The 12301-nt window shown below is 43.0% G+C and overlaps 1 protein-coding gene across 1 annotated transcript in view; it reads left to right on the top strand.

Moving 5' to 3' along the window:
* Window positions 1–6770: 6770 nt before the first annotated feature.
* The window catches only part of LOC111957906 (drebrin-like protein A), a 69874-nt gene continuing 64343 nt past the window's right edge, over window positions 6771–12301 (top strand). Inside the window, exon 1 of the mRNA XM_023979001.3 lies at window positions 6771–7095. Within this exon, the coding sequence (XP_023834769.1) occupies window positions 7010–7095 (86 nt within the window). The 5' untranslated portion in view covers window positions 6771–7009. The remainder of the gene's footprint in view (window positions 7096–12301) is intronic.

Below are 12301 nucleotides of genomic sequence, written 5' to 3'. Positions count from 1 at the left end.
TATCAGGCTACCAGTGTGTTAGCTCATCCCAGCTGGGTTAGGAAGCACAGTCCAGAGCAGTCATGCTGAAACAGGAAAGGACCTTCCCCAAAGTTGGAAGCACAGAAGCGTCTAGAATGTCATTGTATGCTGTCCTGTTAAGATTTCCCTTCACTGTAACTAAGGGGCCTAGCCCGAACCATGAAAAACAGCCCCAGACCATTATTTATTCTCCACCAAACTTTACAGTTGTCCTGGCATCCGCCAAACCCACATTTGTCCGTCAGACTGCCAGATGGTGAAGCGTCATTCATCACTCCAGAAAACGCGTTTCCACTGCTCCAGCGTCCAATGGCGGCAAGTTTTACACCACTCCAGCCGATGCTTGGCATTGCACATGGTGATCTTAGGCTTGTGTGCGGCTTCTCAACCATGGAAACCCATTTCATGAAGCTCCCGATGAACAGTTATTGTGCTGACGTTGCTTCCAGAGGAATTTTGGAACTCGGTAGTGAGTGTTGCAACCGAGGACAGACGATTTTTACGCTCTTCAGCACTCTGTGATCCCATTCTGCGAGCTTGTGTGGCCAACCACTTCGTGGCTAAGCCGTTGTTGCTCCTAGACGTTTCCACTTCACAATAACAGCACTTACAGTTGACCGGGGCAGCTCTAGCAGCGCAGAGATTTGACAAACTGACTTGTTGGTAAGGTGGCATCCTATGACGGTGCCACATTGTAAGTCACTGAGCTCTTCAGTACGGGCCATTCTACTGCCAGTGTTTGTCTATGCAGATTGCATGGCTGCGTGCACAATTTTACACACGTCAGCAACGGGTGTGACTGAAATTGCCGAATCCACTAGTTTGAAGGGGTGTCCACATACTTTCATATATATAGTGTATGATCACATAGCTTGGAACGTCATACAAATCATGTGCTGATGTCCTTGAGAGATATGCGTAAAGAGAAAAACAATTCAGCTAAGCCTGCAAATCTTAATTCATAATTGAGCCTCAACATGGCTGTGAGCTTAATAGATCGGGAATAGATGGAAAGACCACAGTAGGCGTCGAATGCCTGAGAATGATTCCCTCTGCTGATTTGCCCATGGCAGTATTTTCCTTGGAGGATAGATAATGCTGTGTAGCACGGTAATGACCTAAATGCAGCACACGGCCTTCAAAGGTAGGACACATTCCAGCGAGTAGTAAATTCACAAGACAACTGAGCGTGATAATGTCCCGGGAAAGGTTGTACTTATCGGTTCAATAAGCAGACAGTAAAGCGTACCAGCCATAGCTCATACTGCGCAAGCGTTTTTCAAGTTCATTTTGAGAAGATATTCTCTTCCTGGAGAATGACCTAGCCATGTAAGGTATGGGCAGCTGTGCACATTACACCTCACTCACAAAAGAACGTCTTCATTACAGAACGCCTTTCTATAGCGGGAAACCTCTGCTTATATACGGCGAGGAACTACATCACCGTGCAACAATGTACTGTGTAATCAACCGTGCCTATAACCACGCTTATGAACGTGAATGAGCCTACCATTTCTAGCAATGGATATACTGTACATAGTGACCGACGACGACCGCCTAGACGCACAATCGAGAGAGCTGAGAGAGAATGTTGTCTTTGGGATACTCATCTCAACACTCTGTTACCCACACTGAGTTTGTTCAGGCTATTTCAGGCCACAGGAAAACAACCGACAGCAACAGATTCTCTTAAGCCAATTTAGAGAGAGAACGAGTTTCAGTAAAGAGTCAAATGAATACCCCCCCGCCTCCCAAACAGCCCCCCTCCGAATCTCACCTCTCTCCTTCCCTCACTAAAAGCCACATCCAACAAAAACTGCCTGCCACCGCACCCAAGTGGAGGAAATGCCAGAGCCGTCTGAAGTGAAGCGTTACAGCACAACAGTTCACATCCAGCCAGGGGCACCAGACAGGCCAGAGAGAAGCCCCTAATGACAGGAAGTTGTAAGAATAATAGATGCATGGGGATATAGGGATGTCTTGCCCTCTGTCCTACAGCCTTGACGATGAACCAGTGGAGGGGGAGGCAGGGGGTGGCTGGGGTGGTAGGCGCGGGGGGGGGGGTTGTAGATGGGCTCCCGTGGAGGTTTAACCTTTTAAGGAGCGATGCAGTGAAATCGACTGCAGAGGTGGCACAGGTGGATAGGAGTTTGTGGTAGCGCTACTGTACATGCAGTAAAGAGAGTAAAGAGTGTGTAGAGAGTGCCTTGTCAGATATGGCTGCAATCCCGGTAATGGGATGATATGACAACAGCCAGTGAAAGTGCAGGGCACCAAATTCAAAACAACAGAAATCTCATAATTAAAATTCCTCAGACATACATGTTTCTAATACCATTTTAAAGGTAATCTTGTTGTTAATCCCACCAAAGTGTCCGATTTCAAATATGCTTTTCAGCGAAAGCACTACAAACGATTATGTTAGGTCACACCAAACCACAATAATCACAGCCATTTTTCCAGCGAAAGATAGCAGTCACAAAAAGCAGAAATATAGCTAAAATTAATCACTAACCTTTGATGATCTTCATCAGATGACACTCATAGTACTTCATGTTACACAATAGATGCATGTTTTGTTTGATAAAGTTCATATTTATATAAAAAAAATCTGAGTTTACATTGGCGCGTTACATTCACTAGTTCCAAAAACATCCAGTGATAGTGCATAGCCACATCGTTTCAACAGAAATACTCATCATAAATGTAGATGATAATACAAGTTATACACATGGAATTATAGATATACCTCTCCTTAATGCAACTGATTTTAAAAAAACTTTACGGAAAAAGCAAACCATGCAATAATCTGAGACGGAGCTCAGAACAAGAGTCAAATTAGCCGCCATGTTGGAGTCAACAGAAACCAGAAATTACATGATAAATATTCCCTTACCTTTGATGATCTTCATCAGAATGCACTCCCAGGAATCTCAGGAATCCCAGGTCCACAATAAATGCTTGATTTGTTCGATAATGTCTGTTATTTATGTCCAATTAGCTACTTTGGTTAGTGCGTTTGGTAAACAATTCCAAAGTCACAAAGCGCGTTCACTAAAACGTGACGAAATGTCCAAAAGTTCCATAACAGTCAGTAGAAACATGTCAAACGATGTATTGAATCAATCTTTAGAATGTTGTTAACATACATCTTGAATAACGTTCCAACCGGAGAATTACATTGACTTCAGATGAGCGATGGAACGGAGCTGCCTCTCACGTGAACGCGCGTGGTCAAAGCATGGTCACCTCATGCCAGTGGTGACTCATTCCTGTCTCCTTCGGCCCCACTTCACAGTAGAGTCATCAGACAAAGTTCTATTGACTGTTGACATCTAGTGGAAGCCGTAGGAAGTGAAAACTCATCCATATCTCACTGTAATTTCAATGGGAGCTTGGTTGAAAATCTACCAGCCTCAGAAAAAATCCAAACAGAAAGTGAAACTTCTCAGGTTTTTGCCTGCCATATGAGTTTGGTTATAGTCACAGACATAATGTAAACAGTTTTAGAAACTTCAGAGTGTTTTCTATCCAATACTAATAATAATATGCATATATTAGCAACTATGACTGAGGAGCAGGCCCTTTACTCTGGGCACCTCTGTGCACCTTTCATCCAAGCTACTCAATACTGCCCCTGCAGCCATAAGAAGTTAAAGGGATTGACAGGGCCGGTTCCAGGCATAAGCGACATAAATGTGTAGAATTTAAATTAACTTTAAGACTGCAAAAATATCTCTCCACCCCATGTCAAAATGGGTAGAATTGCAGGAAATTATCTGTAAAACTGGAGAAAATAAATGTTCTCTGCCACATGGCAAAATGAGCATGATATTTGTTTAACGTTTTCTCTCCATCCCATGGCATAGTGTGTAGAATTGCAGAAAACATGCTTCAATTGTCCAATGCAGCCGTATTTATTTCAATTTCAAATACATTTTGGGTAACAATTAAGTTCCTGACTGTGATTGTTTTCAATTAAAATTGTAAGAAATAAATGAAAATAGCTTTTTTAGCAAAGATCAATTTCTCAAGCAAGAATATTGCTCGGACTGTCTGTGAGGCGTCTGTGTGGGGAGGGGAAAACTACAAATTTGCTCTTATTGGCAGAGAGGTTTGGAACTCTCTTTCTTATTGGTCTAATAACTCATTTATTGCATGGGGATATCACCATGGAAAGCCAAAACTCCATCCCACCAAAACAGGTAGAGATTGCAGGTGGTCTTTTCAAACAGCTCTTACACTAAAAGGGCATTATCATCATGTTAATAATTTCACATTATTATTTCAGCCTCATAGTGTGGAAATATAATATATAAAAAACACAGGAAATCATGTTTTTGACGGCACTGGGCCTTCATAACTGCAACATTTTATCTACTCCCCATGGCAAATGTATAGAATTGCAGGAAATTATCATTTAAACTTAAATTCTTCTCTTCACCGTCAAGAGGGGGGCCATTAAAATGTTTTGCCACGAGGTGGGGGACCCCCAACCAAATTGCACTTAGGGTCCCCAAAAGCCTGGTGATTGGACAAAACAAAAGAGGAAGATGGAGAAAGCAAGGTTCCGTATTTTTATTTTAAGGTAGTCACAGTTATGGTTTGATATGCCAGTGTCTGATGAGCATATATTCACTGGGGCTTAGTCACTCTCTGTCTGTCCACTGAATCTCTGAAGATCTAAGGGGAAACTCTGCATTGACACACCAGAAACAAAAATACCATCTATCAAATGACACATCTGCACTGAATTATCACAAAATGACAATGAAGAAAATGCTGAGAAACTTTCCTAAACGTAAGGTCTATGCATACCCCCTCCCCTGACCGGCACTCAAATAACAGAGAACTGAGTCTGAAAATGTGTTTAAAGTGTGTGTGTGTGTGCGTGTGTGCGCGTGTAACGTGTGTTTGGCACTGGGTGTAACCGATGTGAAATGGCAAGCTAGTTAGCGGTGGTGCGCGCTAATAGCCTTTCAATCAGTGACGTCACTTGCTCTGAGACCTTAAAGTAGTGGTTCCCCTTGCTCTGCAAGGGCCGCGGCTTTTGTGGAGCGATGGGTAACGACGCTTCGTGGGTGACTGTTGTTGATGTGTGCAGAGGGTCCCTGGTTCGCTCCCCGGTCGGGGCGAGGGGACGGACTAAAGTTAAACTATTACGTGGGCATGTGTTGTCCAGACCCCAAGCTGTTCTCGAACACAGAAAAAGGCCCCTGTACATGCTGGCTACCTCAGACACAGTTCCCATGAAATTGGTCCCTCTGTTTCTTCAAGGGTCTTGATGGAGATGGCCCTCACTGTAAATGGCTTCTCTGGCAGCTGCCAAGGGCTGCTTGGGGCCTACTCAAAGGGCTGGGGGGACAAAGAGAGAGAGTGACAGCTCCATACCTGCCCCCATGCCCCCTCTAAACCTCAGCAGCAGCAGCACCACCTCTCCTTCACTGGCGCTCCTCACACTGACGTTTTCCCCATCCCTCCGAATGCCAATATAAAGTGGTGTGTTTTCCTGCGGCTTTTCATGAACCTGACATAAACCATGCCCAGACAGATACACATCATCAGCTGTCTTGTGTAGCCGTTGTTTTCTGGATGATATTAGCTCACAGAAAGTGAGAGATGATGTACATGAATGGCTCTCAAATGTAGTTCGTTGTGGTTGTGTGCACATCACTTCACGATACTTTGTGGAAGATTTTCATACATTTTAGCCAGTAGCTCTGAAAGTAAAGCTCAAGAACCAAAACCGGTCCCCGAAAATTGCCTACTACATCATAGATGTGCAGATATGTGCAGTACATCATTGCTCTCTCTCTTGCTTTTTCTGCTGTGTCACTGAGCCAGCTATGCAACCTCAATGGATAATGCTGGGCAGGCCTGGCCCAGCCTTCTTCTTTCACTGTGTAACTCGTCCAATGTGCATGTGCAACTTGTCACTCAAATGGCGAGGGGCTGAAGCTCATTGGCTGGAACTCAAATTGCTAGGGGCTGGCCCAGCAGGTCAAGTTTACAGTACTCAAAATTGAGCTACAAAACTTCCAGAAAACAGTCACTTTCAAACTAAAGGTTTCGTGGATAATTGAGGTAAGAGAGTAATTCTGCTCATATAAAATGCAAGTATGAACTACACATTGACACATAGCGGGAGGTAAAAAAAAAATGACTTACCCCTAGTCAGCAAAGTTCCAGAATGTATCTTTAAGGCAAGTTAATGCTAGAACCCTTAGTTACTTCCATTTTTGGACTTATAAATTAACGATACAGTATATACCGATTGATTCTTGAAGAATAGAACTTAGAAATGCCTTGTGAACTTAGTTCAACTGTTGTACCCCCATCAGAAATATAAGCTTGTTTAACTCCAATGTTCGTAAAACAATGTAAACGTAAACCAACACTGTACAGCTTCAAAACAGGGATGGTCAGTCCTTGCATCCATAGCTCTGTCTATGAATTTGAGAGTGATTACATTTCTCCAAGCCGATCCCTTTGCTTTATACCAAAACAGAGGTGTGGTGTCAGCTTTGTTATTGTTTCAATTAAGGATTCTAGCTTTAATTATAAAAATATATATATTTTCCACAATTCCACCTTATTATTAAAGTGCGGAATGGAGGTGAAGAGAAGGGTGTGCGTAGTTGAAGTTTGGACCAGGACCAGCTAGAATGTAACTCAGCTTTTCCCCCACTCCTCAGGAGGAGGTGGGGCTTTGAGTGAAAACGTATTTCCATCTCACTGCAGAAAGTCTGCAACAGCCTCAACCACCCAGTGTGTGTGTTTGCAGCCTGCATAGCTTGCTGGCGGACTGTCACCTTCTTCTCCACTTGAAACTTCCACCACTTTGCATGAGATAAGCCTACTTACTGATCGTTCTCCCGGCCGTGAAAGCGCGTCGGTGTGGCCGTGTTAAGTTTCTAGTACGTTTCTAGGGCGATTTGCGAAGTGAAGAAATCTTCCGGAGTGGATTGTAGAAAACTTCACTATCACGATGCGAGCGATTAACCTCGATACCTATAGCCTGTCACTGCTCACGGCCAAAGAGGACATTCTCAACCCCCGCTCATCAACCAACTGGTAGGCCTAAATATCCTTATTTGCTCTTAAGTGCCTGAATATAGTTGCAAGCTCAAGTTATTGACTATAACAAGCATAGCTATTTTTAGGTTTTAGTCGCATTTTTAACTCCCATAAAGGAAGTTTCTAAAAACTTACTTGATAGTTCGTTACATAAATATCCGGTTTCATTCAGAGCTACGTAAACGGTCCCAGCATTTGGATCTTGTTTTCTCGTTTACAAGAAGAAAGGGTGTTGTGTAATTCAAACTTGATTTAATTGGTTCCAGGAGTGGAACGATTATGGAGGTAGTCAAAGGATAAAACGGTGCTCTAGGTCTAGATATAGGCTAGGTATAGAGGAAGACATAGTGATAGTCAGGGCTATGCAGGTGGCACAGTTACGCCTCGATCACACCGATAGTGTCTTTTGTATCCTGGGACACCAGAACAACATACATTTCCAATGGAACGGAACGCTGCGTTTGCCGTGCAACATTGCAGAGGCAGTTGCAGTGCGTTCTGTGTGGTGCACACTTTGGATTTAACGAACGTAGGCTATGCATCACATTGTATGCGTTGACAGCTTGCCAGAAATATTAACGGAAGGTGAATGTTGAACTTTTGTTGCACACATATCCAGATGATGCTGCGCAAAATTCACTGTAGGTATGATTGGGGCGTTAGTGCAGGTAGTCTGCAGAGTGTCCTTACCATACAACCAACGGAGGTTAGTGCGCGTGCCAAACTGTTGGCAACCTGTGTGGCGTGCACGTCTTGCATCTCTCACCTGACCTGCGCTTTTTCCGGCCTCGCGTGTAGTGACTCGGCTTTTTTCCCCCAGGGCTCTTTGACTTTATTCTTTGTGCTCAGCGCACAGCTCGGGTGTCTGCCTACATGGCGATCTTTGAGATGGACTGTAATTCAACACAGAGAGGTACTGAACAGTACACGCACCCACAGACATACAGACACACACGAACAGCATTGACGTATAGAATGACATGCATTGTAATGGAGAATAAATAGGCTATTTATTTCCCCTCCTGAATTCTATTAGTGGGCTAATATTTGCAAATACACTTTAATGGACCAATTTCCCTCTTTGAACCCAAAGCTCCGAGAAGTTCGAGGGCAGCACCCCCTGAAAAATCTGAATAAACTAAATAAATAAACACAAAAGTAGTGCACTGGGCCTTTACTAGTCCTGTATTAGCGACCGATATAGCCGTCTGTGGTGCAGGCAAACAAAAAATAATCTGCATCCCCCTATGTTTGAACCCTGTGGCGGATAGCTCAGAGACACATATTTAGGACGCCTTCAATTATGCCCAATTAGTGCCTTGTTCCTTTGATGAACTTCTGAATGTGGGTGATCTCTCTGTTATGTTGACGTGATCCCACACAATTATAGATAATAGAGATATGTTGCCATGGTGATGTCATAATGATTTTGTGGGCTCCGCTTTGTGGTTTTACCACTCATCTATCACCCATCCGAGGTTGTGGCTGTGTTTTTCAACAAACTGTTATAAGTCGTGTGATGTTGAACATCATAGAAGATACGTTGATGGTTCATGAATGCATAATAACTGCTCTGTTGACTAAAAAACCTCGACAGTCTCAACCAGAGTAAGTACTAAGAAAGTCTCCCTCCGACAAAAGAGTAGGTTGACAGAGAAATGTACGCGTGCAGGAGTACATTGCGTCATTGCCAAGTACCTCAACTCCATGATGATTTCATCCACAGAGTTGAGCACAGACTAGAGTTTTTGAAATGAGGCTTGGCAGCTCCGTCGTCACGGTGACTTCCGTTTGGCTAGGAGGGGCAGACATACCGTCATTGGCTGCCAAGCTATCCCCACAGGAACTGGGCTGTTACCATCACTATGCTGTGTCCACATACCTGTCCCTTCTGATGACACGTGTATTCACAACCCTTGACTTTTTATGTTACAAAGTGGGATTAAAATTGGGGCGGCAGGTAGCCTAGTGGTTCGAGTGTTGGACTAGCAACCGAAAGGTTGCAAGATCGAATCCCCGAGCTGACAAGGTAAAAAAATCTGTGTTCTACCCCTGAACAAGGGGTAGAACAAGGCCTGAACCATTGTATTTACAATGGTCTTTGTTCTTCACTGGTTGCCCTTTTCTTGTGACAGTAGGTCACATATCAAATCTAATTGATTTATAAAGCCCTTCTTACATCAGCTGATATCTCAAAGTACTGTACAGAAACCCACTGTTCCTAGGCTGTCATTTGTTCTTAACTCACTTGCCTAGTTAAATAAAGGTACATAGAAATACAGGCTTCAGCTTTAGTGGATTGTAGCAGGGCACAAGCCTAATTGTTTGCTCGTGTGGATGAAAGCTCAATTATTACAAATCTTTGTGTCTCGCTGGTTTTCACACTTCTCTCTGTTTCTGTTTCTCCAACCTGGTCTGTCTCTGTGTCTCTGTCTCTGTTTCTCACTCATTCCTGAGCTGAGCATCAGTGTAAATCAATAGGCCATAGTGCTCCCTCAGCATTAGTTCTTGTGATCACCAAAATAGAGCATGCTGGGAGCTGAGCGAGACCAATGAGGCCTGAGGAAGTCCTGTGTGTGAGTCTTACCAAACACTCAGTAAATATCTCTCTCAATTCAATTCAAGGGCTTTATTGGCATGGGAAACACATTGCCAAAGCAAGTGAAATAGATAATAAACACAAGTGAAATAAACAATAAACATCAACAGTAAATATTCCACTCACAGAAGTTCCAAAAGAATAAAGACATTTCAAATGTCATATTATGTCTATATACAGTGTTGTAGCGATGTGCAAATAGTTAAAGTACAAAAGGGAAAATAGATGTGGGTTGTATTTACAATGGTCTTTGTTCTTCACTGGTTGCCCTTTTCTTGTGACAGTAGGTCACATATCAAATCTAATTAATTTATAAAGCCCTTCTTACATCAGCTGACATCTCAAAGTGCTGTACAGAAACCCAGCCTAAAACCCCAAACAGCAAGCAATGCAGGTGTAGAAGCATATGTTGATGCTCTGTCTCTAATAACAGACACCGAGAGAGAGGAAACCCACACTGAAAGGCTGAATAACACTGGACTGAATTGAGAAGGGGGCGTAGTAATGACATCATAATTCCTGTGTGTGTTGTGTGTAGAGAGACCGAGAAGGGGGAGTTTGAGTCGGGGAAAGGGTTGTTTTGTAGCTTGATCCTCTCACCCCCACCGTGTTGGTCTTTGAGGTCCCACTGTGTATTATCTAATGACCTTGTGTTGTGAATGGGAAACGGCCTTTGTATGGGAAGGCACCTAAGAATAGAGGGGCTGCCTATTCGACAACACAGCTCCGGAGGTCTCTCCTTGTTCCCTCTAATGACCGCAGACTTTAGACTGTTTCACACACAACCTCCAAACTGGTGTGTGTTATTTGTGTGTGTGAAGCAGTAGACAAAAGTACATGAACATACACCATACTACTGTAACTTTGTAAACCAGACACTTATTGGAAGTCCAAAGAGACATATATGGCCATGTACAAGGCCGCAAATGGGAATTGTTGTAAGCTGTCTCACGCACACTACTCGCAAACTTCTGCATTCTGATTGTAACCCTCATAAAAGTACAGCTACAGCTTATTTTAGCAGCAGTACACTAAGGGCTGAAAAATTCCCCTTTCTCACTTTTCATGACTCCATAAAATACCTCAGGCAGTAGCCATGCTCGTAATGCTGATCAAAGGCAGACACACTTTAATTTACTTTCCATCCAAAAGGACTGGGCACTGTGTAGACTTGAGGAATGTTTATGCCAGAATTTCACGATCGAAATGTAATTTCTCTGCCGGTGTTTTTGGGTGTACTCTTGTCAGGCAGTGTAACGACTGTTGGAAGGAGAGGACCAAGGTGCAGCGTGGTAAGTATTCATAATACTTTTAATCAATAAGAACACTTGAACAAAAACAACAAAACGACAAACGAACAGTTCTGCAAAGTGCAATACACTAAACAGAAAACAACTAAGTATGGTTCTCAATCAGAGACAACGATAGACAGCTGCCTCTGATTGAGAACCAACACCAGGCCAAACACCTAGAAATACAAAACATAGAACAAAACAGAATGCCCACCCCAACTCACGCCCTGACCAAACCAAAATAGAGACATAAAAAAGGAACTAAGGTCAGGGCGTGACAGGCAGACTGCGTATATGGGCAGCGGTGTTGTTGGCCTACCCAATAGACAGAGTATTGTTGTACCAATCCAGTAGAACTAGGGTTGCAAAGCTACAAGTAATTTACAAAAGGTGAAAAGGTAATTAACAGAAGATCTATGCCAATCTATTGTAACTTTGGTGATTTATACTTGAATAACTGTTTAAAAAATGTATTCAAAACATTGACAACAAATACAATGCCTTCAGGACAGTATTACTTTAGTGCCTTATTACAAACGGGATGCATGTTTTGGAATATTTTATTCTGTACAGGCTTCCTTTTTTTCACCCTGTCATTTAGGTTAGTATTGTGGAGTATTTACAATGTTGTTAAGGGCTGACCCCATTTAGTCGATAGGCTGTTGGTCGGCCGAGATTTCTTTAGTCGAGCAGTAGCAAAAAATATATAGAATTTCATGGTATACAAGACATTTCTCTGATTCGCGCCTGTCTGAGTGGACTAATCCATTGTGGAGGCCGTGGGGATGGCACAGTCCATCACTAAGACGTGCTACTAAAATGTTATATGGTTATATTACATAAGAACAATGGTGCAACACTAATTTCTCTCTCATTGGATAGCGGTTGCTGACCGTGGTTCTGAAATATCAGTGCACTGTTGAATTGCCGTCTTTTCTTAGACCATGATGCTATGTGCATCATAGCAAAGTTAACCAGCATATTGGTGTTGAGAAGAATGCGGCGGACGGCAGCAGCCGAGTTAGGAGACAAGAAAACAGCACTTGTCTTCATTTTCTAAGAAAAGTGAGGAGAGCGGAAACGGCAACTTAATTAGGTCTAGAATCAATAACCTAATTGTTAAATGTGCCTGCCTTTATACTGTAAATCCTCCATATACTGTATATCTAGAGAAATAAGACAGATCCTGCTTCTGTTTGAGTGATTGATCAATAGCCTACTGATTCTGTGAGCACCAAGCCTCACGCAACCACAACATGTGGGATAAACAATTTCACAAATTCAGCTGTTTTTAATCTTTGAAATTATGTAA

Source organism: Salvelinus sp. IW2-2015, linkage group LG33 (assembly GCF_002910315.2).
Source record: "Salvelinus sp. IW2-2015 linkage group LG33, ASM291031v2, whole genome shotgun sequence".
Lineage (NCBI taxonomy): Eukaryota > Metazoa > Chordata > Actinopteri > Salmoniformes > Salmonidae > Salvelinus > Salvelinus sp. IW2-2015.
The sequence above is the reverse complement of the archived record's forward strand: the minus strand, read 5'-3'. Positions and strand labels throughout refer to the sequence as shown.